At 43.5% G+C, this 27,908-nt stretch overlaps 1 protein-coding gene across 1 annotated transcript in view; it reads right to left on the minus strand.

The window, feature by feature from the left end:
- Positions 1 to 4,754: 4,754 nt before the first annotated feature.
- The window catches only part of TMEM154 (transmembrane protein 154), a 34,841-nt gene continuing 11,687 nt past the window's right edge, over positions 4,755 to 27,908 (minus strand). Inside the window, exons 2-4 of the mRNA XM_053256766.1 lie at positions 16,093 to 16,120; positions 10,555 to 10,640; positions 4,755 to 5,180 (exon numbers count right to left, since the gene is read on the minus strand). Of these exons, the coding sequence (XP_053112741.1) occupies positions 4,861 to 5,180; positions 10,555 to 10,609 (375 nt within the window). The 5' untranslated portion in view covers positions 10,610 to 10,640; positions 16,093 to 16,120 and the 3' untranslated portion in view covers positions 4,755 to 4,860. The remainder of the gene's footprint in view (positions 5,181 to 10,554; positions 10,641 to 16,092; positions 16,121 to 27,908) is intronic.

Below are 27,908 nucleotides of genomic sequence, written 5' to 3' on the forward strand. Positions count from 1 at the left end.
TAATTTAAAATTTAAAAGAACGTTAAAAACTATTAAGACAGTATCTAATTAAAAGATGCTTACTCCTGTTTGGCCAGGAAAGCTATGAGTGTGAACTCACAAGCTCCTGGGACCTGGGCACAAGCCTAGTGACAGTAGAAAGAATAAATGCCTTTGAAGAAATTTTGTGCAAGTTTTGAACGCTTTATTCCGTTTTTTAAATAATATATTACACTTGAATAGACAGTTTCTAAAAAAAAAAAAAAGTATTCACACTTTGAAATACTCTGAAACATACCCTCACCAGTCCTATGCAACCTAAGTAGAACATTTTATTTTGCGTAAAGGAATGAGGAATATATTTTTTCAAGCAGCTTTATTATTTTCAGCACCATAAAACAATTTGTGTTAGCTGCTTCTTTTATCGGTTTTGTATTGTCCCCATATACATGAACAGGCATTCTGGAACTTGGAGTTTCAAACAACCAGTAAGAAATTCATCCTTACAGTAGATGACTGATGTAAATTAAATAGATTTTTCACTTAAATCAAGCCGTTATTAAAAGGATAATACACTCTGTTGGCATTATTATATTTCAGTAACGTATCTGTGTAACTTTTCAGTTAATAATGTACATCTGAGAGAGAAACGTTTATATCTGTTTTGGGAAGAGCTTGTGTGGTGCTCTTACCTTAAGACATTTCTGCTGCTGCCAGCTATACTGGTGTTTGCTGAGCAAGGAAAGTGACACCTCCAGATCAGGGGTGGTTTCCCCCTTGCCAACTGGCTATGATGTACTTTGTAAAGTGGTGGCTCTTATATTTAGGAGGGGAAGAACAACTGTCTCTATTCAACACAATACAGTGTCTCTTCAGTGGCTTTTAGTGGTGTTTCCTCTGTTTCTTTTTAGACTGTGATCCTTTTTGGGACAGGGAACCATTTTCTCATATCTTTTGCTATGTCAACTGCTCTGAGAGGAGGAGTTGTAGTTGGAAGGCAGTACATGCATATGCTTAGTGGTGAGTGGTTTTTTTGAGTTCCCCAGAATTCTTCTTCAGGCTAGATCTCAAACAAAACAAAGCTGGGGAGAAAACAAAGTAGGGTATTGTGGGAAAGCCCAAAGATCTCTTGAGGAAATTGCAGGGGAAAGGAAGTTCATTCTGGTGATAAAAGCCACATTGGTGCACTCCCTCCAGTAATCGGCCACACCCAGGCTATCCAATGCTCGATCTACCTGTAACAAGAAACCAAAACCACAGGCCGCCCCACTCAAAACACTTATAAAAACTAATCCATTCCTGCTCTATTGGTCTGCCTCCTGCCAACATTAGTATATCATTGAAACCCAGCACAGCATCCCTCCCATTGTTGTTACTGGAGTCAATCATGTTTCCTTTTAGATTGTGAGCCCTCTTTGGATAGGGAGCCATTGAGATTTATTTGTTCTTGTTCTGTGTAAACCACTTTGAGAATTTTTGTTGAAAAGCAGTACATACATATTAATAGCAGTAGAATTAGAGATGGAGAGGTGGGCTCAGAGGCAAAAGGGAGGGAAAAGTGGGGCTATTAAACATAAAATGTTTAAACATACAGTACTTGCCTTCTGCCATTGGGGTAAGGAGAAGCTGATGTCAGTGGAAGGAAGTAACTGGAGACTGGTTCTCTAAAGCAGCCACGCTCCCCAACAAACTGGAAGGTGAAGATAGCTGGGATTTCTGGTGTTGCGTTGCCATGCTCTCAGAAGCAAGCCAGCATTATCTCTGCCACAGAAGCTCCCTCACAAGTGGAGAAAGGCAATTTAACCTTAGCCTTAGCATGAGGAACTCCAGGCTCTGTACCCTATTGTCATACATTTGCCCCTTCCTAATAAAATAAGAGTGTTACCCTGCAAGAGACACTGGGAAAAGGAAGGGCAATGTTACCTTGTCTCTCACGCTATGCTGAGGCTCATCATGAACTCACCCCCTCATAAGAAAAAGGGGCCTGCTCAAAGACTCCCTCCTCCTGAGGGTGGAATCGGAGCCCTTAGCATCTATGCTTCTTTTGCATCTTTCATTCAAGGACTTCAAAGTACTCTACAAAGATTTTAAAGTCTTTCAGAGATGAGTTGTGCTTTATAAAGCATCATTCCTAGCACTAAAGAGCTACATGACTGGTCATTACATATCAGATTTGTTCCTTCACTCCTAACCTCTTCATCGAGACAAAGCTGCCTGAAGTATTACCATCATAAGCATTCAATTTTCTTCCCAGTAAATTTGCATGGATAGTACTTCAGAACTGTGATTTAAACACACAAGAGCAAAGAAATTCAGAATCAAGGGCACAGTGACCCTTGTACTTAGAAATATTAGTGTAATAGACAATCTTGCAAAATATAGCATGCACATGTGTTTGATCAGAAAAATACATGAATTGCTCTGAGAAATATCTGCAAGAGGATTGTTCTCCATCCACTCCTTCTGAATTTCAGAGCAGTAAAAATTAATTTCAAGACCTTTGCTTTGGAGAAATGATGTCTTTATGAAGAAAACTCGAAGGAGAAACGCATTTGCATCTTTAGCTGTTTCAGATGAAGGAGATTCATATCCAAATCATCAAGGATCTCAGGAACTATAACATGTTGCTATCTTGCCATCAAGATTCACAGTCACTGCATAAACATTATTTACAAAATTGTTAACATGTGACAACATTTGGACACTGTATTTTGTTAATAGACTTGACTAGTCATTTCTTCTAGGTCAGAGGTTCTTAGACCTTTTGATACAATGACCCCATAAAATAATATATAAAGTTACATGACCCCTACCATACATAAAGCTTGTGCGCAAAAATTAGGATTAGTGTTCAAAAGTTAGGATCAGAACTTAATCCTAATTTTCAAACATTAGTCCTATTTTTTTGAATATATAGGCTTTTCTTTAATGCTCCTATTTTAGAATGCATTTTCTGAATTTTGGAACTTGATCTGAGTTGGAAGTCGAAAAACTTTTCAAGAATATACTCTGATTTTGTGCTACCAAAACCCCCACAAAACTGAGAGCAGGCACAGCAGCAGCACTTCCTTGGCTGACAGGCCAGAAGAAAATTCCCTCTTCTTTAGGGGAAGGGCCAAAGTTCCTTTTTGGAAATTCTCTTTTGGCCTGTCAACAAAACACCACTACTGTGCCTGCCCTTGGCTTGCATGCAGTGGAGGACTGGATCGTCGTCGGCTTCTGTCTCCCTGTCTGCCTCCCGTGGCCCCTGACTGTTCCTGCACCTCAGAGATTATGGGTGCCTCCCAACAACGTTCTCCTGGCCCTTTTTAAGTTGCTTGCAACCTGCCTAGGGGATCACAACCCACCTTTTGAGAACCTCTGCACTAGGTGTACAATTCTTGGCCACGACAATTCTAATACATGCATATCATTTTTACTCGACTAACGTCCATTGGTTGAGGACTAGTTTTCAAATATGGGAGTTGCACAGAGCTTTCCATCAAACAGAATGAAAAGGTTATTAATTTTCTGTCCTGTTGTATTAATCACTTATTTCTCCACTTCAGTGTTCCTGACCTGTAAAATATGAGTATTAATTGGTTTCCTTTGACCAGGTTGTTGTGCAGCTCTGCTGGTCAGTTTTTGGATTTTGCAGTAGAATCCATGATTTATCATCACTCTTTTGTAGATTTGAACTTGCATATATAAGCCATTGAGTGTATGGCTCATGGAGTGTAGTACATGTTGCTCCACCCATGGACACTATTTTGTATCCGGCTCTGTCTTCTTGAGGTGTTATTTTGCACCTGGTGTGAATTGGTAGACCTTGGGGTTCAAGTGTGTCTGGCAGGGTCAATCTCATGAGCCTGAAGTCTGACCACTCCATTCCAAATACAGTCCAAGCATCAATCCAACCAGAGCAGACCTTAAGATTTGCCCTTTCACTCCCAAACTTGTGGTCATAGGGACAGGATGTGCACTAAGCCTGTCTGAAGAATTTTATTGACTATTTACACTGAACTTCAGTAGAGCAAATGGTCAGACAAATGCCTGTGAGGAGTCCTTGTTAGTTGTTAGTTCTCGTACCTCATGCTGTAATTTTCTCAGGGCTGTCTGTGTTCATCTGAAACTCTCTAGGCCTGTTGCCTGAGCACAACATATCTAATTTCAATTAAATATAAAAAATGACATATGCCCACACTGTTGTTATCATTCATAATAAAGTAGAGCCACCTAGTGGTAACAATCATGCTTGCTTCCTACTTCCTTCCCTCCCTCTCTCATCCACCCAGGTTGTTCCTTTTATCTACAGGACTGGTTTTCAAGAGTGGCCATTCACCATTTTGTACAGACATCTTGAAATACAACAGCTGAAAATGTATAAATGGAGGGAAAATTCACACCTCCCACTTTTCCTCAGAACACAAGGGATATTTTCAGTCATCCTAACAGTTTTCATGACTTGTTAGAGGTATATCTGCTAGGGACAAAGTTCAGGGAGGAGTAGACTGGTAAGGGGCTTAGGGTGGGGGAGTCCAAAGGCCCAATCCTGGACAGATTCAAGGTAAAATTACAAAAAGAAGGGGTTTTTACAATAAAAAATGTCTGTTCTAATGTGCATGGTCTATCTTTAGACCTCACAATAACTATAGCAATATTCTTAATGGACCATGGCTGGCATGATGAGGGAAATTACTCATAGTAGTCCCACTTAAATTAAAATGAGACCACACTGAGTCATTTCCCTCATGTCAGCCCATCACAAATAAATTAATAAAATAAAGCAGGGCAGTTTGTGTCTTTGGCATGCATTACCTAGGTTCGCTCAAGCAGTCACTATGTATAAGACTACTGAGGTGGCCATAAATACAAGAGCTCCTAAGGAATTGTCTTGAAAATTTACAACAGACAGTTCACAAAAGCAAGTTTCCTGCACATCTCACCAAAAAGATTAATAAAACTCCACCTCTCTACAGTAAGAGGGAAGTTGTAATGGGAATCTATCCTGTGTTTCAAACGACAGAGTGATGTTGTCAATGTCTGCAATATAAAATAAGCGAAATAGAAGTTAGGGTCAGCTGTGAAGGTCATGTGTTCAATTTTGGATCTATTGAAGTTGTCTGTGTCTCTTTCAAAAGCATAACTGGAAAAGTGCAAGTACCTTGGATTGGTATTCAAGTCCTTTTCTTCTTTCACAGGAGGCAAATATTCACATTCCACTAAGAAAAGATTGGAGACAGTGAAACTGTTAGCCCTGGGAATTTTTGGAATGTGAGTTCAATTTGAATAGCAATGACTGCACGGTAGACTCCTGCAGGACATGGACATCATCTTTATTTTTAATGTCTGCAGCCATTAGCCCATTTTAAAACCCTTGTGAATGTGTCGGAAGCCATAGGAACCTTTGCTTTATTTATGTCAATGCATTCTGTATATATATAAACAATGTCCATCACTAGCACTTTGCCTTTGTCACAAGCTAAAAATAAAATGGATAATAATAAAGCACCCATCATACAACCGTTTATTATCACATCTGTTATTCTACTGGATTATTCCAGCTGGCAAGTTTGTGTGTTGTTATCCTTTCAGTGCTGTTGCTGGGTAGCACCATCAAATTGTGTCAAATGAGTGTTGCATGCCCACTTCCAAGACCTCTGGCAAGCTCAGTGGCCTGCACCACCCAAAGGCCAGCTCGATGCCTCTCCCACTTCCTGGGAGCTCGTGCGCACTGGAGCTCACTGTGGCCGAGAAAGGATACTATGAAGTCATAGCCAATTAAAAATTAGGTCATCCTACATATGTCACTGAGGAGAACCATTATGTTCTTGCAATTCTGTCTCTTCTGTTCAGTGCTGGAGGTTGGGCACCTTTAAGCATGAAAGCTTAATTCATTTGTATAGGGGATTTCTACCACATCATGTGTTCATGAAGGTAGAGGGGCCCCCAAAATGACCCGATGCAACAGCAACAATTCTTGGACCCCATTTGTCTGGATTCCTTTTCATTCCAGATTCTTTCTTCCTTTCTTCCTCTTTCTCTGTAAAGGATTTATACTTCCTCTTTTAATCAAAAAGATCTCCCAGGTGGCTTATAGTAAGTTACAGCACAAAATAGTAAAATCATGCTGGGATAGGGTGTTTCCAGGTTGCACGCTACAGCAGTGTCACTATGTATCTAAGTGTGCTTCCATGCTGCCTGTGTTTCGACATCACAGTCCCTACACTGTCAGTAAGGCGCCATTCACATTTCTGATGTCTTTCAGGTTTTATCTTTGTGTTTCAGTGCTACAACATTGCATGTGCATTGCAGGAGAATAGCTCTGTTTTCCCATTTTAGGAAGAATTAGAAGGTTTGTGCAAGCTAGAAAAGACTGCTCCCCCTGCTGGTGGCTTTGCGCAACAAATGGCTTCCAGCACTTTATTTATGTTTTCAGTGTGATCCTGCCAAGCCGAAACATTTTACTGCTGTAGAGCTCACAGTCTCAAGTCAATCTGGAAAGCGCCCTGTTAAGAGAAAGTGTAATTACAGCTGCTTTTTGTTGTCTTCAGTGGCCTGTGGCGAGCCCAGGAAAGAAAGACCCTCCAGGACTGTGTGGCCAGAGCGCCCCAGGGAATGCAACTGTCACTTTAGGCTGGGGCCTGGCTTGTCGTTTGGTAGCTAACAAGTGCTAGGGAGATGTGGTGTTAAATCCTCTCCCCATTCTCTGGTGTTCCTGCTGTCACTGGCTTGGGGCCCTATAGCTAACCGAGGAAGGAGCCTCCTTCTAGGAGTGTGCTGCCAGGCAGCACCAGATGGTGCAAAATCAGATGAGCTGTAGAAGACATAAAATCCGAGCTCATGTTTTTAGTTCCTCCTCCTATATGTCCCCTGCTAACTCGGCAAAGAGGCACTTTCTAAAAATGATGATTCTCTTTATTTAGCAGGGGGGAGAGCAACTGGCCCTATCCATCCCCAGCACAACATCCCTCCAGTGGCTGTTGGCAGTGTCTATCTTATGTTTCTTTTTTAGATTGTGAGCCCTTTGGAGACAGGGAGCCATTTTTATTTATTTATTTTATGTCTATGTAAATGGCTTTGGGAACTTTTTTTTTTAAAGTGATATGTACATATTCATTGTATATATTATGAATACTAGCTTCGTGATTTTCCAAACTGCTTTGATCCACAATAAAGGAATGCCTGCAGTCTGATAACCTTGAGACTTTTCCAGGTTCCAAAACATAGTACAAGTGTGTTTCATAGGACTTTGCACTAGAGGCCCTTTCCCAATAGAGGAGGTTAGAAGATAGGGTTGTTCCTAGAGATGTGAACGGCCAAGAAACAAAATCAAAATTTTAGGGAAAGAAATTCAGACTTATAGTATTCTATCAATTCAAGTACCAAGCAAGCCACTCTGTTGATGTAAATAACAGAACCATGGTTCTTATCTGATAGCACTCTAACATCCCAATCCACTGCTTTCCCTATGCAAGTGGGCCTATTGCAACACAGGACACAACAATGAAGGCAGAGGTTAGCACTAGATGCTGTTGTATGTGACAAAAGCCATCAACCTCTGCAGATTAGCTAGACCAGGAGTCGCTTCACACGATCAGTGTGAAGCACTGTTTGGGACACCAGAACAGGGAATTAACGGAACAAAGCAGGAAAGCATAAACAAGACAAACTGGAACTCAAAAAAGCTTGGAATTCAAATAGCACACTGTCTGTGGCCAGCAAAAGTTGCAAACAGCATCTGAGCAATTGAGAGACTGCTAAATATATATGGCTCAAGAGAACCAGCAGCCAATCAGGCTTCCCTGAGTCAGCACTTCGGTTTCCTCTCTTGTGATCTCCTGCGCCTGCCTGACTCCCACCGAGCTTGCCTCTTGAGACACCTTCTCAAGACAGGTGAAATCCCAGGCTCCTCCCCATCAGAAATCATGTCTGGCAGCTGTTGTGAATCCTCAGCTCCAGAGTCTGGTCTCCCTGCCAAATCCTGTTGCTGTGCCTCTGAGCCCTCACTAGCAGGCGAATCCTCCTGTTCCTGCTCTGACTCTTCTGAGTCCGAAGTCTGAGCCATGAAAACCATCTACAGCAAAAATGTTTCCCAATCTTTGGCCATTGTGGCTGGGGATCGTGTGAGTTATAGTCCAACATCTGGGGATCTAAAGTTGGGAACTCCTGCACTACAGCTCCAAAGAACCAAGCACAAGGCAGATGGCAGCTTTCTGATGTGGAAGTACGAAAGTGTATAATGATATCTACTACCAGCATCATTATGTGCAGTCCCACCCAACACCCCCAATATGGCTTGCCTTGTTCTAACACTTGGAACCAGGTTATAAGTGTACAAGATATTTACAAATTGCTAACTGGGTAAGGCAGATTTAAAAGTGGTGCCTCTCTTACACATAGCGGGGAAAAGCAACTGCCCCTATTTAGCTCTAAAAAGCAACTGCCCCTAGTTGCTGGTGTCACCCTTGTATTTCTTTTTAGATTGTGAACCTCTTTGTGATAGAGAACGATTTCCCCTTTTCTTTGCTATGTAAACTGCTTTGAGAACCTTCTTACTAAAATGTTGAATGAATGGATGGATGAATAATAACGGCAGCAATGGCTGACATGATGTGCAGTGGTATGACACCACTGTGCGCTGTGTCAGGGCTGCTGTGGACTCATAAAGCAACCACGACACTACAGAGATCAAGGAATTGCAATCAGTGCTATCAGGAGCGTAGGGAGGCTGGCAGCGGCCCATGTGCGGCCGCTGCCATGGCCCCCTGGCCTTACCCCCACAACTGACATCAGACGCAGGGGCTCGGCTAGCCACGCCCCCGCGTCTGGCGTAAGATGCGGGGGGACGTGGTCTCCTTCTTGTGTGGCCCCATTTAGGAGAGAGATCGGCCCGCGCTGCATTGGGCAGCGTGTGAATGAGCGACTCTCCCTGCCTTATAGGTCAAAGGCAGGGAGAGCCGTTCCGGCCACACTACCAATGCAGCACGGGCCTATCTCTCTCCTAAATGGGGCCACGCAGCCCCGTTTGGAAGAGAGATCGATCAGACCTGCTGCACTGGCAAGACCGGGAGTGGCTCTCCCTGCCTTTAAGGCAGGGAGAGTTACTCCATCCACGCTGCCAATGCAGCGTGGGCCAATTTTGGCTCCAAATGGGGCCGCACAGCCCTGTTTGGGACCAAAACAACATCCCCGCGTCTGACGTCAGATGCGGGGTGTGTGTCTGCGGCTGCGTGTGCAGCCCCTGATTGGTGGTGGCCTGGGTACTTTGAACCCATTCGCCCAATGGTGGCTCTGCCCTGAGTGCTAATATGGTTACTCCCATGATGCGATGCAATTTTTTTTTTTAATTGGTGTGTTTTAAATATCTTGGTTTTGTTTTTAACCAATGTTTTACCTTTGTTTTTATCTGGTTGTAAACTGCCCAGAGATGTAAGATTTGGGCGGTATAAAAATATGTTAAATAAATAAATAAATAAATAAATAAACTGTGACAGAGCTGATTGTACAACTGCTTGTTCTCTGCATTGTTGTAGCTGCCTAACCAGTCTACAAGAGCCCTAAGGCAGTACGCAGCAGTTCCATGCCACAGTGCATCACGTTATCCAGTGATGATGATGATGATAAATAATGCTTATCTCACTAATTCAGCCATCCTTACCAGGGCCCTGTATACAGTTGTCCACTATTAGGAAACTCAAGTCAGGAGAAAATGCCTGGCCTAAGACCAGCCAGCGAGCAATTCTTAAGGCAGGAGTCTCCCAGCTCTAAGTTCAATATTCTTTCTTCTGGACTTCTGGCTTTAGAGTAATTCCCATGACTTGGACCTCTTGGTTCCTACACATATTTTAACTCCTTTCTGACTGGTTTTTAATGTATTCTTTTCTCCAAACATTACTCTCTTAGACAAACAGATCAATATTGCATTCCCTATGTCCAAGAGTCTGCATGTAATATAACGTGATGGAGACAAGCAAACAGATTGGAATAAGGGGCTGGACATAGCTATAAGAATAATTGGATGTGTGCAGTTCTCTTCCAGATTGGACAATAATCACAACTAGCCATCTGCTGAGCAGGGAAACGGAGACTGCATGCCAGGTAATGCAGGGTAGGTAGCCAGTCTAAAGACTGCAGGAAGTGAATGATGTGATCATAGCAACCAGCCTGTAAGATGTTGCTGGTGACAGTACTGCATAACAGCATGACAGACTATGAGTCAACTGTGGTGAAAAGCACAGTATGCCACACATTCATACCAAAAACAGCCCCACCTTAATGCTAAAAGACACAACAATCGCAAAGGAGTCACTCTGTACACTTGAAATACCACAAATATTTGCATTTTAAAGAAAAACTACATCATAACCAAAGAACATCTTTTCTGATAAACTCTTGTTTAAAAATAAGCTTCCCCCACAACTTATAAGGACTATTTTTTTCTGTGACATTTGCTTCTGCTACTATTTTAGTATTTCAGAATGACTAAAACATGTTTCAGAACACAGCCAAGACAAAGGTAGGTGGGTGGGTGGAACATAGATGGCCTCATTAGAAAAGAAAAAGGATTGGGAGTCAAATGAGATACAAACATACCATTTCGTTTCAAGCTGTTCATCCATTTATCAAGCTCTTCCATCTCTATTTCCATTACAGAAGGAGTGTCTTCTTCAAAAATAGGACTTAAGATATAGAAATTAAGAAAACAAAAACATGTTTTATTCAAGCTTACATTTTCAATACCATTTTTAAATCACCCCTGTGTTAGATACAACCAAAGTCTAGCTATTACTGAGCTTACTTTATTTTATTTTATTTTTATATCACTCAAAACTTGCATCTCTGGGTGGTTTACAGCACAATAATACAAATAACAGAAAAAGTTAAAACATTACAACAATTTAAAATTTATAACATTAAAACTATTAAAACAGCATTTAATTAAAAGCTTGAGTGAACAGATGCATCTTGAAAGACCCTTTAAAAGTTTTCAAAGATGAGGAGGCTCTTATTTCAGCAGGGAGCGCATTCCAAAGTTTCAGGGCAGCAGCAGAGAAGGCCCATCCCCGAGTAGCCACCAGACGAGCTGGTGGCAACTGCTGATGGACTTCTCCTGATTACTTCAATGGGTGGTGGGGCTCATGGTGAATAAGACATTCTCTTAAATATCCAGGGCCCAAGCTGTTTAGGGCTTTATAGGTTATAACCAGTATCTTGTATTTTGCCCAGAAATTTATCGGCAGCCAGTATAGCTCTTTCAAAATGGGAGTAATATGGTCTCTTTGAGATGACCAACCTAGCCACCACATTCTAGACCAACTGTAGTTTCCAGACAACATATAAAAGCAGCCCCACATAGAGTGCATCGCAGTAGTCCAGTCTGGAGATTACCAGCATATGTACCACTCTTCAGAGGTCGTTTATCTCAAGAAATTGATACAGCTGGCATATCAACTGAAGCTGATAGAAGGCACTTCTGGTACCACCTCAACTTGAGACACCAGGAAGAGGCTTGGATCCAGAAGCACCCCCAGACTGCATTCTTGTTCCTTCCAGGGAGTGTGACTCCATGGAGTGTGACTCCAAAACAAGAAGGTCAAACCCATCTCTTGAATTCCAACCCTGCACAATAAGTACTTCCGTCTTATCTGGATTCAGTCCCAGTTTGTTATCCCTCATCCAGCCCATCACCACCTCCAGGCAGGCATTTAGGGAGGTTATGCCTTCTCCTGATGATGTTGACATTTAGAAATAGATTTGGGTGTCATCGGCATACTAATAACACCTTGCACCAAATCTCCTGATGATCTCAACCAGCGATTTTATGTAGATATTAAACAACATCAGAGACAATATGGAACCCTGAGGGACACAATACAAATGTTCAGGTTTTGAAGAACAACAGTCTCCAAGAACACCATCTGGCACCTGACTGAGAGGTAGGAGTGGAACCACCACAAAGCAGTGCCTCCCACTCCCAACCACCTTAGATGCTCCAAAAGGATACTATGGTCAATGGTGGAGGAAGCCTTGGTGCAAGTCTGATCAGGTACAGCACAGAGCACATTTAAAGATCGATGCTCTGGCAGTGCGGGTGGCAAAGAAGCAGTTCTTTTCTGCCTGCACTGCTCCCACAAACTCACGTCCAGCTGAATTGTCTAGGGTTGTGAGGGGGCTAGTATGTACCCCCTCCCCCTTGAATTTAAACTTGGAACCATCAGTTAATCACTGTGACATTTTTAACTATTCTTGTATTCGGGCCGAGCTGGATTCCACGGTTACTGCAGAGTCTATAGTGGAGGTGCCCAGCAACTCCTCTTATGGGATTAGATTGGATCATTTTCAGTTTGTGACTCCTGAGGAAGTGGACAAACTGCTTCAGACTGTGTGCCCTACAACCTGTTCTCTTGATCTTTGCCCAACTTGGCTTATCTCATCTGATAATTGTATTATCAGAGATGGTCTGGTAAATATTATAAATGCTTCTCTGAGGGAGGGCAGGATGCCTCCTTGTCTTAAGGAGGCTCTTATTAAACCACTTTTGCGGAAACCTGCACTGGATCCCTCGAAGTTGGCTAATTACAGACCTGTTTCCAACCATCCATGGTTGGGCAAGGTGATTGAGCGGGTGGTGGCCTCTCAGCTCCAGGTGGTTTGGGATGATGCAGATTATCTAGACCCATTTCAAACTGGCTTTCGTGTGGGCTATGGGGTTGCCTTGGTCAGCCTGATGCATGATCTCCAATTTGCTATTGACAAAGGGAGTGTGACTCTGCTGATCCTCTTGGATCTCTCCATGGCTTTCGATACCATCAACCATAGTATCCTTCCGGATCGCCTGAGGGGGTTGTGATTGGGTGGCACTGTTTTACAGTGGTTACGCTCCTACCTCTCTGGTAGATTCCAGATGGTGTTGCTTGGAGATTGTTGCTCTGCAAAGTGAAAACTGAAGTATGGAGTTCCACAAGGCTCCATACTGTCTCCAATGCTCTTTAACATCTACATGAAACCACTGGGAGAGATCATCAGGAGGTTTGGTGCTGGGTGTTATCAATATGCTGATGACACCCAGATTTACTTTTCCATGTCAACCTCATCAGGAAATGGCATATCTTCCCTAAATGCCTGCATGAAGGCGGTAATGGGCTGGATGAGGGATAACAAACTGAAGCTGAATCCAAATAAGACGGAAGTACTGACTGTGTGGGGTCAGGACCTGAGAGATGGCTTAGATCTGCCTGTTCCAGGTGGGATTACACGCCCCCTGAAAGATCAGGTACATAGCCTGGGAGTACTCCTGGACCCAAAGCTTTCCCTGGTTTCTCAGGTTGAGGCGGTGGCCAGGAGTGCTTTTTATCAGCTTTGGCTGATTCATCAGCTACATCCATTTCTAGAGGTGAATGACCTCAAAACAGTGATACATATGCTGGTAACCTCCAGACTTGACTACTGTAATGCACTCTACGTAGGGCTGCCTTTGTATGTATTCCGGAAATTACAATTGGTACAGAATGTGGCAGCCAGAATGGTCTCTGGGACAACACGAAGGGACCATATAATACCAGTTTTGAAAGAACTGCACTGGTTGCTGATATGTTTCCGGGTGAAATACGAAGTGCTGGTTATTACCTATAAAGACCTTAATGGCTTGGGTCCAGGCTATTTAAGAGGGCGCCTCCTTTGTTATGCACCCACCCGCCTTTTGCAATCTTCTGGAGAGGACAATTTGTGGTTGCCACCAACTTGTCTAGTGGCAGCTCAGGACCGGGCTTTTCTCTGTGGCTGCCCCAGGGCTTTGGAATATGTTCCCTGCTGAACTAAGAGCATCTCCTTCTCTGTTTTCAGGAAGACCCTCAACACATTCCTATTCTCGCAAGCTTTTAATTAGAATTTTAATAATTTGTTTTATGTTGTTTTTATCGTGTTTTATGTATCTTAACCTGTGGTTTTAATATTGGGATTTGTACCCTGCCTAGAGATTCACATATCAGGCTGTATAAAAATATGATAGATAGACAGATAGATAGATAGATAGATAGATAGATAGATAGATAGATAGATAGATAGTATTGAAAGCCGCTGAAAGGTCTAAAAGGACCAACAGAATAATTCTCCCTCTGTCAATTCCTAATTGGAGATCATCCAGCAGGCCGACCAAGGCAGTCTCCACTCCATAGCTTGCTGAAGAGCCAGTCTGAAATGGGTCTAGATAATCGATTTCCTCCAAGACTGTCTGGAGCTGGGAGGCCATCACCCTCCCAATTACCTCTCCAAGTCACAGAAGGTTGGAAAGGCCTGTAGTTACTCAACTCTGAGAGATCCAATGTAGGATTCTAGAAGTGGTCTAATAATTGCCTCCTTAAGGCAAGAAGGCATTCTGCCCTCCCTCAGAGAAGTATTTATAATCTCTACCAGGCCTTCTACAACAACCCCCCTACTAGATAGTATAAGCCATGTTGGGCAAGGGTCAAGAGAATAGTTGGTAGACCGCACCATTCCATGCAGCTTATCCGCATCCTCAGGAGTCACAAACTGGAACTGATCCAACCTAACCACAATAGGAGTCGCTGGACACCTCCACATCAGACACGGCAGTAACTGTGGAGACTGAGTCTAAGTCAGCCTGAAAATGAGAGATTTTTTCCACAAAGAACTCATTATTCATGTTGCAGTGGGTAATTGACGGTTCCAAATTCTGATTCAAGGGAGAACGGGCACATACTAGCCCTCTCACAACCCTGAACAACTCTGCCAGATGTGAGCTTGCGAATGCAATACAGGCAGAAAAGAAGCACTTCTTTGCTCCATGTTTTGACTGAATACAAATTTTCAAATGCACTCTATGTTGCAATCTATTGGATTCAAGCCAAGTCTTTCTTTTAAAGAGATGCAACATGAGTGCATTGTTCACGAACACGGGGGCAGCCCAACTCAATCTCTAGACTTAGCCTTGTGGTACAAACTTCTGCTAGTAACCAAAGTGGCATCCTATGTCAAGGTTAGCTAGGTTTAAATCTCTGCCAAGCCCCTAAATATAGAGGGAAGCCCCACACTACAGGCTACAGCTCATTTACAGTGCAAGATTTCACTGTGCTATGGGGCCACTTTGCCAGTCCTTAAGATCAGTTGTAAGGTACCCCAGAAACCCCACCGTTTCCACACCTGAACAAGTGAACGTTACCACTGTTCATCTACAGCGGTAGAGGACACCTCCAGCCTCAAAGGCAGGATGCCTCTGAGTACCAGTTGCAGGGGAGTAACAGCAGTAGAGAGGGTATGCTCTCAACTCCTGCTGTAGGCTTCCAGTGGCATCTGGTGGCGACTGTGTGAAACAGGATGCTGGACTAGATGGGCCTTGGGCTCAATCCAGCATGGCTGTTCTTATGTTCTTATGTACAGTACTTCTACAATCTCCTGATTCATTGGGAGACAAGTCATCTCTAGCTCATCCTGCCCATTCCCTCCCTAGTCCTGTTGTCCTCGTCCTCCCTCACCTGGAAACATCTGCAATACCACTTGCCACAACACTCTCCTGCTCTTCCCCCATTGACTGCTGACTGCTTGCAGTCAACCTTCATTCCAGTCCAGAGAACAATTTGTTATGGGGCAGCTAATCCATAAAGTTTATTTATTATTTATTGTTACTCCAGGCTGAGCAATGGTCTAGGAATTTCTTCAGGGTGACCAACAGAAGTATACTATACATTGACTGATATCCAAAGTAGTGTTGTGCTAACCCAGCAAGAGAATCTGTGCACAATTTTAAAAAAAGTTTCTGAAGCTGTTTGTGGAGCTGTGCAAAGTTGCAGTGCTCCACAGTTGCACAGTCACTACTGAATGACTTTCTCCAGGACATATACAAGGTTGTGCAAGGCATTCTGCAATCTGTCTATCTCCCACTAGCACAAGCTAGACATAAACTAGCACATGAACAGCCATTCCTCTCTTTGTGCAGTATCATTGTGCTACATACTTGTGCTTAGCACAACATTATATTAGTGCAACACTCTGAATGTAGGCCACCTTTTTCTCTATGATGCAACTTCTATGTCTTAGTCACTTGAATGGTTCATCAAGTTAACACAAATGTATCAAATATGAGAGACCAAGAAAGAATCTCTATAGATCTCTTACCTTTTACAGTTTTCACTTCCAAGTTCATCTGAAATAAAATAAAACGTAATTTAAAAAGTTAAGATAAGTTCTAAATTGAGACATAGACTTTACAAGCAGAGTTTAATCAGTCAGTGTGAGCATAGAATGGAGGATGTGGAATCTACCCTACTCATTTTGGACTTGGAAGGGCAGGTCTCAAATGATCCTCTTCTGCTAGTGTTTTCTGGGCTACTGAATATGATATGGAACCTATTTTCTATATTTACCATTTTTGCTGCCTGAATTTCTATCCAGTCCTTGAGTTTACCTGCAAAAAGCTGCCAACTGTACTTATCAGGCTCAGTTATGAGATTGTAAGGTACTGAACCAGGGATTCTGGCAATGGGGCAAAGGCACTTTACTTCCTGCACCAGTGCCGGCTCAAGGGGTTGTGGCGCCCTTGGCCAATTTTGCTCTGGCATCCCCCCTCCCACAGAAAGAGCCTATTGGAAATCGCGATGTGTGGTGCATGCATCCTGATGCCAATTATCAAGGTGCACAGACGTCTGTCGCCATTTTCAGTAGGGGGTCTTGCTCTTGCCATGGGCAGAGTGGGAGAACTGGTTCTCTTCTTTCATGAGAGTACCAATTTTTCTGCTCTGGCTGCAGCAAGAGCCAACGCAGCAACGACAGGGAAAAGGCAGCAGTGGGGGCAGGTCCAGGAAAAGGCATCGCAGCCGCCGTTGCAGCACGGAGTGAGAATGCGCGGCCGGTTGCATGCTAAAAACAGCTGGGGGGGCATAGTGCCCCTAAAGCTTTGTGCCCTTGGCCAGTGCCACTTTGACCACTGCCCTAGGCCGGCCCTGCCCTGCACCATCATGGCAGTTCCCAGGGGAAAGGAGTTATCAGTCTGATCACTGCTTTGGTGCAGTGCCACTCACGTAACGACCAGAGATTTTATCATTGCTCATCGGCCCAGGTAATCCAATAGGGGCCTGGCTGACCCTATGTAACAATTGTTCCAGGCTTCATTCCTCAGCCTGAACTGATCCCACTGAGCCGCAGCATTGCCGTGCCTTGCGCCTGGCCATCAGTGCCTCTGCAGCCATGTCTTCTGCTTGTGGCTCCTTGACCCTTGTCTGCCTTTGCTGGAATTGGATCCCAACTGAGACCCAACTTGAAGCTTGGTCAACACTGACAGACACTTTAGTAAACAAATCCTTGTTTACTAGATTTTGAAAATATGGTGCCCTTTCCCACGCACAGTGAGAAAGCTAGCGGGGAGGAAGCCTTTACACACTTAGCTCCCTGCAGACAATCTGCCCTTTCCTTTGGGCAGGCAGATCACCCACCCAGACAATTACCAGCTACTGCTGGTAGCTACGAGGGTCAGGGTGCTGGACGCATCACCCCACATTGCCCCACCCCTGGAGTTCCCATAATGCACTGTGCAAGTGTGCAGTGCATTATGGGGATCCCTTCTCCCCTCCCCAAAGCCAGCCGGGAGTCCTGAAGTCTGCCCGCCCCAGCTGGGGTTGGTAGACAATCAGCAAAAACGCAGTTAGGAGAGAACTCGCTCTTCTAACCTCATTTTGGATTGTGGCTCCGTAGGTGGTTTTGCCGCCACCACTGCAGCTCTGCTGGGATCAGGCCCGATCCCAGCGATACACACATACATGCAAAGCCAGACTGGTCTTCCTTCGCTCAGTTTTGAACGTGAGTGTGAATATCTTCATGGAAGTTATAGTGGAGGGTGGACAGTATCTTATATAACAATAAAAATGCTCACCCTGATGACATTCATTGGACACATGGGATGTCTGGGTAGTTCTATGGTATTTCTATAATTCAGAACTGCTTTGGTGTGTTATACTCGCCCATAGGAATGGAATGCCAATTCCTGTGTTCCTTCCTTTGTGAATCCTTTGTTCCTGTCATGACCTCATACCCTACCCTCTAGCCCCACTAGTAGGAGATGAGGCAGAGAGTCTGAAAGAGGAGTTGGAATGGGAGGCACCACCAACTCAGGCACCTAGTGAGCCCATGCCATTCGGAACCCCCACATTGGATGAACCAGAAGAACCCCAATCACCCCTGCCAAGACCCAAGGATGGGCCTGACAATGTCCTCTGATTTGAAGGACTCTTCCGAGGGCCATAATTGAAGCCTTGCAGTGCCATAACAAAAGGTGCCTGCAGAACTGGGTAAGGCTCCTTCTTCCAGCTCAAGCACCAGAGATTTCAAACACCTGGTTATCTCTGTCCTCTCCAGAAAATCTCTACATAAAGTTATTACCAAGCAATACAGACAATGAATCTGATCCAAATGAACATGGTCGCAGCCCACAGGAGTAGGAGCTCCCCATGCCTGCTATCCCCATCCTCCCACCAATACAAGTTCATGGGCACTGACACTGGCACAGACATGAGGAGAAGACATTTCAGAGGATGAGAGGCCCATACATGCTTCCCACGTCCTCGTCCAGCCCTCCCTGCATGAGCAACATAAGTTACTCACGCACAGAGCATTAATAGCTTCTGTGGTGCAGAGAGGGGGCTAAATGGGGATATGGGTTGTTCATGCCACCCCCATTCCTTGCAGTGTCTCTTTGCTCTGCCCATCTGTTCACATTGGCAAGGGATGAAGAAAACAGACTCAAAAGCCCTGTGGAACTCTTCCTTATATGGCTACTTTTGTCTGTGCTCATCTGGATTGGGTCCATTGGTTTTGAACAATTGCCTAGACTCCATAGTATGAGGAAACCTGAACCATGTTTGTTGGACAATGATTACATTCCAGGCTGTGAATGATTATTATGCACAAGGATAAGACAATATAAAATTAGACATATGAACAAGAAGCTGCAGAGACAGTGAACTGAAAGAAAAAGGAGCCTGAGTCCAAATAGAAATTAACAGCCAAGGTAAATTTAAAACACTGACTACAGCTTAGGTGCATTAATATTCAGGACATAGTTTAGTGGTGAAAGCAATGAATTCCTTGAGGTGAACAGGTTCCAACCGTGAAAACAACATAATGAGAAGTCAGCAATTGCTCTAAAGATTGTATACTTCGACAGTCTAATGCTGCACATATGCAGTGCACCTGTTTATGAACAGGGATAGTAAGAGATTACAGATAAGGGGCAAAATACACACACAGACAACCTGGAGAGGATTGAAAAGCATTTGAAATCACAGAGCAACAAAGACAAATAAACCAAGTTGAGAATAATTGCCAGGGGAGACGCAGGTGGAGGAGCCACCAGATGGGATAAAGACAGAAAACCACATCCATTGGAGGTTAGGATGTGGTATTAAAGAAGGCAACTGTCTTCAGAAAAACAGAGAGGAAATGTGTATTTTATATCTTATAGAGTAGGAAAGGAAGGGGTTGTTATGTAGAGATTTAGTACATAAAAAGGCTATGCACACGACCGGGAAATGGGGAGAGTGGGTGGGCAGGGGAAAGGTTGCACCAAACGTACCTTCCTCCCAAACAATCCTTCAAATGGTGGTGGGAGTGCAGATTTGAGGAACTCTGGAGGCCGGGATGATGCGTATCCCACATATGTGTATCCTACGATACCCCATGCGACAAACACGGTACATTGAGGAATACTGCTGTGTGATGGGCACTCTAGGTGCCTGTCTCTGTGTCTGTGCTTTAACCTCTCCCACACCCTTAACCTCAGTAAAAGGCTGGGGTAAAAAGCTGTTTCAGGTGGTGGGCAGCATCAGAATCCATGTGGATCCCACACTGCACACGATCTGCAGTGCACATGAGCAGGCTAACCCAGGCTAGGCTGCCCTACCCTGGGTTAGGCTGCTCATGAGAACAGCCTTCTTTTTCCAAGGGAAACATTTGTGATTTCAAATAAGTCCCCCCCCCCATATTTTCTACACAAAGTCTCAAATGCTGTTAGAATATAAGGGCATTTCTGGTCTCCAGGCTGTACTGCAAGTGTATGGTTTATTTCATTACTGTATAGAAATATTTATATCCCGTCTTTCGGGGGAGGGGGGGAGTCCTCCAAGATAGCTTAAAAATTTCAGCAAAAGCATTGAAGCCAATCAAAATATGCAGAGTGGCCAAACAACAGAATGACAAGGTAAAATCAGGGAGAGGAGAGTTGGTCTTGTGGTAGCAAGCATGACTTGTCCCCATAGCTAAGCAGGGTCTGCCCTGGTTGCATCTGAATGGGAGACTTGATGTGTGAGCACTGCAAGATATTCCCTCAGGGGATGAAGCCGCTCTGGGAAGAGCAGAAGGTTTCAAGTTCCCTCCCTGGCTTCTCCAAGATAGGGCTGAGAGAGATTCCTGCCTGTAACCTTGGAGAAGCCACTGCCAGTCTGTGAAGACAATACTGAGTTAGATAGACCAGTGGTCTGACTCAGTATATGGCAGTTTCCTATGTCCCTATGTCCCTAGGATATAAACTATTTATTATCCTGTAGGCCTCCTGCTCAATGCTCTATGGAAGAGTCATGTTTTTACATGGTAGAGGCAAGCAGTAATGGGGCAAAATGCCCTCCTCAAAGAGGGTTTTCCACAATTGTGGTGCTGCGACTAAAAAGGCCCATTCCCCAATCATTTCAAGCTTACTACCAGCACAATCCCATGCTTCTGTACTTGAAAGGAAGTTCCACTGTATTCTGGGATTTACTTCCACTTAAGTTTGCATATAACTTCAGATACAGTCTAGTGGATGCTGCAGTCTTATATGGAGTCCAGCACACACCTGTGTTTTAGGGAATGCTGAGGAGCTGTGGCTTCAGGATCCCAGATTTTCCTTGGAATCCTGAAAATATACCCACAGGCAGTCAGACAATATGGATGAAGGGAGATGGCCGACCTGAGGTTCTTCAGCCATTGCTGGACTACAACTCCTGATTACAACTAGGGATTATGGGATCCATAGTCCAACAGCATCTGGGGAGCCTCAGGATGGCCACCCATGCAACAGGCAAAAGCCTCATACTAGCCATCAGAAAACTGAACAGTTGCCTGTAGATTTCTAATATTTGAATCTGTGTGTCTAGTTGTCCTTTATATTTCACTGGGTACTTTCTAAAGGCTCTGCCTGCACTCACTTTCTATTGCATCATATGACAGAATCATTTTCAAAAGAAACATGTGGTTTCCTGGATTGCATTCTTCTCCTAGTAGATTACAGACCTTGCAATCACATGATTCTTCTGTAACATTATTGAAATTAGCAAGCACTAATGGCATTGGCAGCCACCAAGTTGCCCTGGAGAACCTTTGTAAAACTGTGATAAATAAAATGAATTTTTGAGAATGTCTTTCCCCCCAGTTTTTTTTTTTTACTGCAGTTCTGCAGATATTCAATAGTAACTTAGGAAAATAGAAGGACAAAGAACAAAAAACGGTCAGAGTAATTATCTATGCTCAAACACGCTTAAGAGAGAGCTGAAAAGCTAGAGGATCCCATTCTAGCTGTCCTGGACAGAAGAGATAAGCAGTGAGTACTAAGAAGCACAGTCAGGCCAGGTTAAGTGGGATTTCTTTACATGCTGGCATAATGTTTAGCCAAACAATGGTTTGTAAGTGGCCATAGTGGGTGTGGAATTCAGAAACTTGCCTGGCTTCTACAGCACTGCTCAGCATGCAATCTTTCAGGCGCTGTAGACTCAAGGAAGATTACAGAACTCAGTTGTAGGAAGGGAGTAGCTCTTACTCCTAGTGGGCTTTAACGTCTTGTCCTCCTACCTATCACAGAGAATAGCAGTTCACATGATCAAAAACAGGGTAGAAAATTTGCCCTACCCAGCTTCAGGACCTGTGCATACTCCCAATTTTTGATAATGAGGGAGCAAACAACTAGGTAGGAGGAGCGGGGAACATAAGAACATAGGAAGCTGCCATATACTGAGTCAGACAATAGGTCCATCACACCCAGTATTGTCTACACAGACTGGCAGCAGCTTCTCCAAGGTTGCAGACAGGAATCTCTCTCAGCCCTATCTTGGAGATCCCAGGGAAGGAACTTGGAACCTAGATGCTCTTCCCAGAGCGGCTCCATCATCCCCTAAGGGGAATATCTTCCAGTTCTCCTCTGGGGGAGTGATCGTATGTGAGAGAGGAGCTGGGGAGGACGGCTTTTCCTCCTACCTTATCAAAATGCTGGGTACGAGAGCAGGATAGGACAGCACTGTCCTACCTAGCTCCTCTCACACACAATCACTTCCTCCCTCCTCCTACCTAGTTGTTTGCTCACATGATCAAAAACTGGGAGTGCATACAGCTCCCAAATTTGGGTGGGATGCTTGATCTACCCAATTTTTGATCATGTGAACTGGCTTTCCTTCTCCCTAATTTTGGGGCTGCTAAGAAACTGAGGGCATATCATGCTGAATCATCAGTCCTTCCAGGTTGAAAATGTGGTGAAAAGCATTTCAGCCCACAGGTAATTTAATAACATTTTGCTTGTTACTGGTAAATTTATGTTTGTCACTTTGTTTATGCTAAGATGTTAGCCTAGTCAGCCTCTCAGGTAAGTTTTGCTTAGGTATCATCATCTCAACAGAGCAATGAGGATGTCTGTGCCTAGACACATGAGCTATAAGATGGGACATCTCCAGTTTTTTTGTAATTCCAGGAAGTCTTACCTTACCTTTTAAAACTTGCTGTTTTTAAACTTGCTGCTGTACTTTCCCCAGAAGAGCTGGAATAGGGGCACGAACATGAATATATGCAGGGTGCTTTTGCTCCATGAGTTAACTCCAGGTACAGATTGTGTTGAGTTCGATATGTTGGAAAGAAGAAAGGCAGATCTCATGTATGGTACTTGAAGGGCTGAGCAGTGCCAGCCAAAACTGATCCACCCAATGCACTCTCAAATGCAATGGAGTGTCATGGATGCAATGGAGAAAGAACCAAGTTCATGACCAACACCGGAGCCTTAAAGGGAGTAAGGCTGGTAGCTCAATGGTAGAACATCTGCTTTGCATGAAGAAGGTCCCAAGTTCAATCCCTACTGTAGTGACCAGCCTTCCTTCCTTCCTTCTATAGGGTTAATAGGAAGTGAACCCCTGTCTTGATTAACAGGCTGGTGACCTCCAGGGATCAACCAATCAGTCCACCAGGTGGGTGGGGCATGAGAGCTGTAGGTGGGAATTCTGGGAAGAAGAAAATAAGTCTGTGCTGGAGGAGTGCGGAAGACATGTGGCAATTGAGTTTGCTGCACAGGAGGACTACAGATTCTTGGAAGATAGAATTGCAGGGGCTTGATTCTCATCAGGAGTTGGGTGAGTTCAAGGACAAGAAGCCGGGGCTTTTGGCTTCAGGAATTTCAGCATAGGGAACAGTTTGTTTAGTCAGACTGTGCATCAGGGATTTATTTTGCTTTTGTGTGTGTGCTTCGCATTGTTCTAAATATCTATTCTTTGCAACTGAGTAACAGATTATAAAGTGTGCCGCCTTAGAGCCAGCAAGTGTATTGAAGCATTCCTTTAACCAAGTTAAACCATGTTTAAGTGTATCTAAAAATCTAAAAGCTTTAGACGGAACTAGTCTGTAGTAAATTTAATAAAAAGTTTCTTTTTCTCTATTCTTTACTTTTCCAAGCCTCTAAGGGTTGGATTATTAACCCAGCAGGATCAGGGAGGGGGAAACAAGCCCACTGGTGCAAACATGTCTCAAAGAGATCTTGGCCAAATTAACAATTAACTCCACATGGAGGCAGACACCTAGGAGAACAGTTGGTTTTATTCTTGGCTATTAGCAAAGGGGAGCAGATTTTTGTATTTGCCCAATTCCCAGTTACAGAGGGACCTTGGACTAAAGCACTCAATCCAAAGGTCCTGATCTCTGAAAGTCTTAGAATGCTTGGTGGGAGCGATATTAATCTACCAGAACCTCTGGGTTTACCAAAACCATTTTCTTAGCTTTTCTGGGTTTGTAAAGTTAAAGAACTTTTAAACCTAATCAGTCTGCTTCTCAGAGCACATGAAAAGGATGACTCAGCACTAGAGCCTTCCTTCGTGCTGCAGAACTGGTTTAGACTGGTCAGGGAGATTAATCATTAACCTGGCCTGAGTCAGGAAAGGAAAATTTCCACTACCCACAATCCACTACACCTCCATCTCCAGATAGGGCTTGGAAAGTCTGCAATCTGTAACCTTGGAGAGCCATTGCTAGTCAGTATAGACCAGACCTGCAAGTCCCATAATCCCCAGCCACAGTGGTCAATAGACAGGGATTGTGGGTGCTGTAGGCCAACATCTGCAGGAGAGCCAAAGTTGAGCAGCTGTGGTGTAGACAATACTAAGCTAGATGGACCAATGATCCGACTCAGTTTAGGGAAGCTTCCTGTGTAGATGGAATCAGAAGAGAGGTAAAAAGGTAAGGTACGTTCATTGTTAGGACAGACAGACAGACAGACAGACACCCAAGAAAGGCCAGCTTACTGGAAGCTTGGTCTGGAAGGAGAGGAGGAAGGTTTGCCTCATGGGGAACCCCAAGATCCAATTCATGACCTAAAGAAGAAGAAAGACTTTTGTAACTCAAGGTAATCATGCTAGCTGTCATTTTCTTCTTAGGGAGCAAGTTAGGGAGAAAGGATGCAATTACCGACATAATGTATTACTTTTAAATTGATCTTTGCTCAGTTCTATACAATTAGAAATTGTTTCTAACTACAACTTCTGATTTTTGAGCTATTCATGTAGTACATAAACTTTAATTTTATAAGCATCCTAAATCTGCTCAAAATGTGCTTCTTGCCAATCTAAGACATGCTTAGATTTCATGCTTATCAGAGAGAGTAAAGAGTACAAAGGAAGGTCCTTATTTAATTTTGCTGATAGCTTAGTGGGACCAGATGCTGGATCTCTGTCCAGGAAAATTGAGAAAGAAGGTCAAGGGTGATATCCCATAGAAGAAGTAACACTCTGAAAAAGTGGAGAGGATAAGTTGCCAGATGGCTAGGGGTTCCACGAACAACATCAGGTGGTATCAACTTGGATATACAAGTCTTTGTCAGCAGCGAGATAGCAAGGCAGAAAAAAGTGGCAATTATTCTAATTGAGATCTAGTAACCTGACATTTCAATCAGCCATTTCCTTCATCAACAGACCTTGGATGAAAAAGGTGGTTGGTGTCCGTGGCATAAATATGTGCTGTAGATGTGTGCTGAAGAAGAACAAGGTGGTGCTTAGGTGAAACAAAACCATTCTAAAGGATCTGTGAGAGAGGATATTAGTTTGGAGCTATAATACAAACCTGTGGATTAGAGAAAACATGAAGCAAATTGAATACAACTGGTTTAAAGTAAAAAGAAGTGTTAACCTGTATAGCAAGAGTTGGACTCATCTGTTTAGATCCTTCTGGATAAACTACCATTCTTACATTTCCTTTGCAAGGTTGAGCCTGCTCTCCCTCATATATTCTAAAATGGTTCCAAGGAACTCTACCATTTACCTGGTTTGGATTTCTTCTGCTTGTGACATCTGACAATGACAAAGACCAACAGAATCAACAGGACAAGCAGCCCTGCAGGGACTCCATATAGCAAAACAAGATTTAGATCTTCCGCTTCCATTTCACTCGTGCCATTTATTTTTGTGGTGGCAGAAATCTCATTGTCTGTTAGTACAGTGGCAGTGGTCATAACTTGGTCACTATTGGTCAAAAGTACAGTAGAGGGCGCCGGTGTGCCTCCAACTGTAGACGCGGCACTTCCTGAAGATTCTTCATCAGCCATTGGAACTGTAGAGCCTGCCAAATATAAGTGAACAAACTTATCACTTGTATTTGAAAGCTGAATCTGAACATCAATTTAATGTATACAGCTTTAATTCTTTGGCATCAACCCTGTTGCCTATTACGATCTTCTGGAGAGGTCCAGTTATGGTTGCCGCCAGGCGACCCAGGACCGGGCCTTCTCTGTGGCTGCCCCGGGGCTCTGGAATATGCTCCCTGTTGAAATAAGAGCATCTCCTTCTCCATTTGCTTTTTGGAAGACCCTTGAGACATACCTCTTTTCTCAGGTTTTAAACTGAAATTTAAAAACTATTTAATGTGTTTTTATCTTTGGAGATTGTTTTATTTATTTTGTGAATTTTAAATCCTTAAATAAGGTTTTACATTTGCTGTGTTTTTTAAACTTTATACACCACCTAGAGATCCATATATCAGGTGGTATCAAAATATGATAGATAAATAAATAAAATACTGCTTTTCTTTTATCTTCTTATGAAGTCCCCAATTGGCATCTTTGACCACTTGGCTGTCTGGTACTGGCAGCAGAAACAGAGCCTTGGTGTTTCATGGCTTCTGATTATAAAATAAATTATGCTTTCCATTTGAGTCTATAATAGTATCCACAAAGATTTTATTTATTTATTTCTCTAATTTGTATACCACCCAAAACTTACATCTCTGGGCAGTTTACAACAACAACACAACACATATTAAAAACAAAAACCTTAAAACAATTCAAAACCACAGCCCAGTTAAAAAGCTTGGGTGAAAAAATAAGTCTTCTAAAGTTACACATAAATGATGTGTAACAGAAATGCAAAGTAAACTGCAAAACTCCAGATGGAAGCAGTATAGTTGTATCTGAGAAAATGGCAAGAAAAATGGATGGAATAGTCTCTTTCAAATGAGTCCAACGAAACACATGTTCACCGAATTCAGACGTAACAAGAAACTGGAGGAGAAGGGACCTTATGTTTTCCTTTGGACACCCATCCGAATTTGTAAAACCGGAGTTAAAGGTGAGAAGTGACCTGCGGTTTCCCTTGGTTCAGAGTGGAGTTTGGGTGCCTCCAACTCCAATGCCAGCATTATATCTGAACGCTGGCTTTGCCCCCACAGAACCAGAGTTGAGGGAAGAAGATCCTCCCGCACTCCAGCCTGATTGGCTGTGTGGGCTGTCCGTCTGTCAGTAAGGAAGCCTGCACAGCCAACTCCCCTGCCTCTCTGCAGACTCGTTGACTGAAGAGAGGCAGCTGTCCTGCACGTCCAAAAGTGGACAGGAGAGCAGGGGGAGAAGGAGCAGACAGGAGAGCACGGGGAGCAATCGGACCTGCGGTTCAGCATTACATCTGAAGGGAGGCCATTGAGAGAGAGAATTCCAACTATACATATGAAACCACATGAGTGGTTTCTGAATCAGTTTTAACTATTCAGGAAAGATCTGGAGTCATGGAAGAAAGTTAACTAAATGTCAAAAAGTAGGAACTGGAAGCCTCTAAGAAAATGCATTTAAAATAAATCGGTTTTTTTTTACGTTCACATATATTGACTAATATAATGCAGATAATTCTTGCCCAAGTATCAAATTCAGAAGGCATTCCGAAAGCTTGATGTTATGGTTGGCGAGATGTAAATATTTGTTTCTGCCTTCAAGAGCAGCACATACTTCAGAGACTTTATAAATTAATTGCTCCCAAAATAACTTCAGTCTAAGCCGTTTCACTCCCCCAGTTGTGCTGCCAGACTCCTAGGGAGGGATGGAGAGCAAAGATAAAAATAAGCAACAGTTGGCTTTGACATGCCAATATTATGGTTAAAGATCTCAGAGTCTGCAAGCTCTATGCCTACGCCAGTACCTCTCTCCATCTTTATTGGACAGTGATGTCATTGTGTCAAATGGGGTCACTAAGAAGTGGGGGAAAGCAATTCTGCTGCATCTGCGCTAGTCTTTCTGCTGGAGCATTCATCCTAATATGATTCAGCTCCATGGATGTCAGTCTGAGCTCCCAGAAGGAAATAAATATTTATGTATGTATGTATTTTTACAAGCCTGTGTGAAAGGGACATGAGGAGAAAGTTACACCATGTGCTATCTGTAAAGAAGATGGAAAGTTAGCACATCAGGAGAG

This window comes from Hemicordylus capensis, chromosome 5, assembly GCF_027244095.1.
Source record: "Hemicordylus capensis ecotype Gifberg chromosome 5, rHemCap1.1.pri, whole genome shotgun sequence".
Classification (NCBI taxonomy): Eukaryota; Metazoa; Chordata; class Lepidosauria; order Squamata; family Cordylidae; genus Hemicordylus; species Hemicordylus capensis.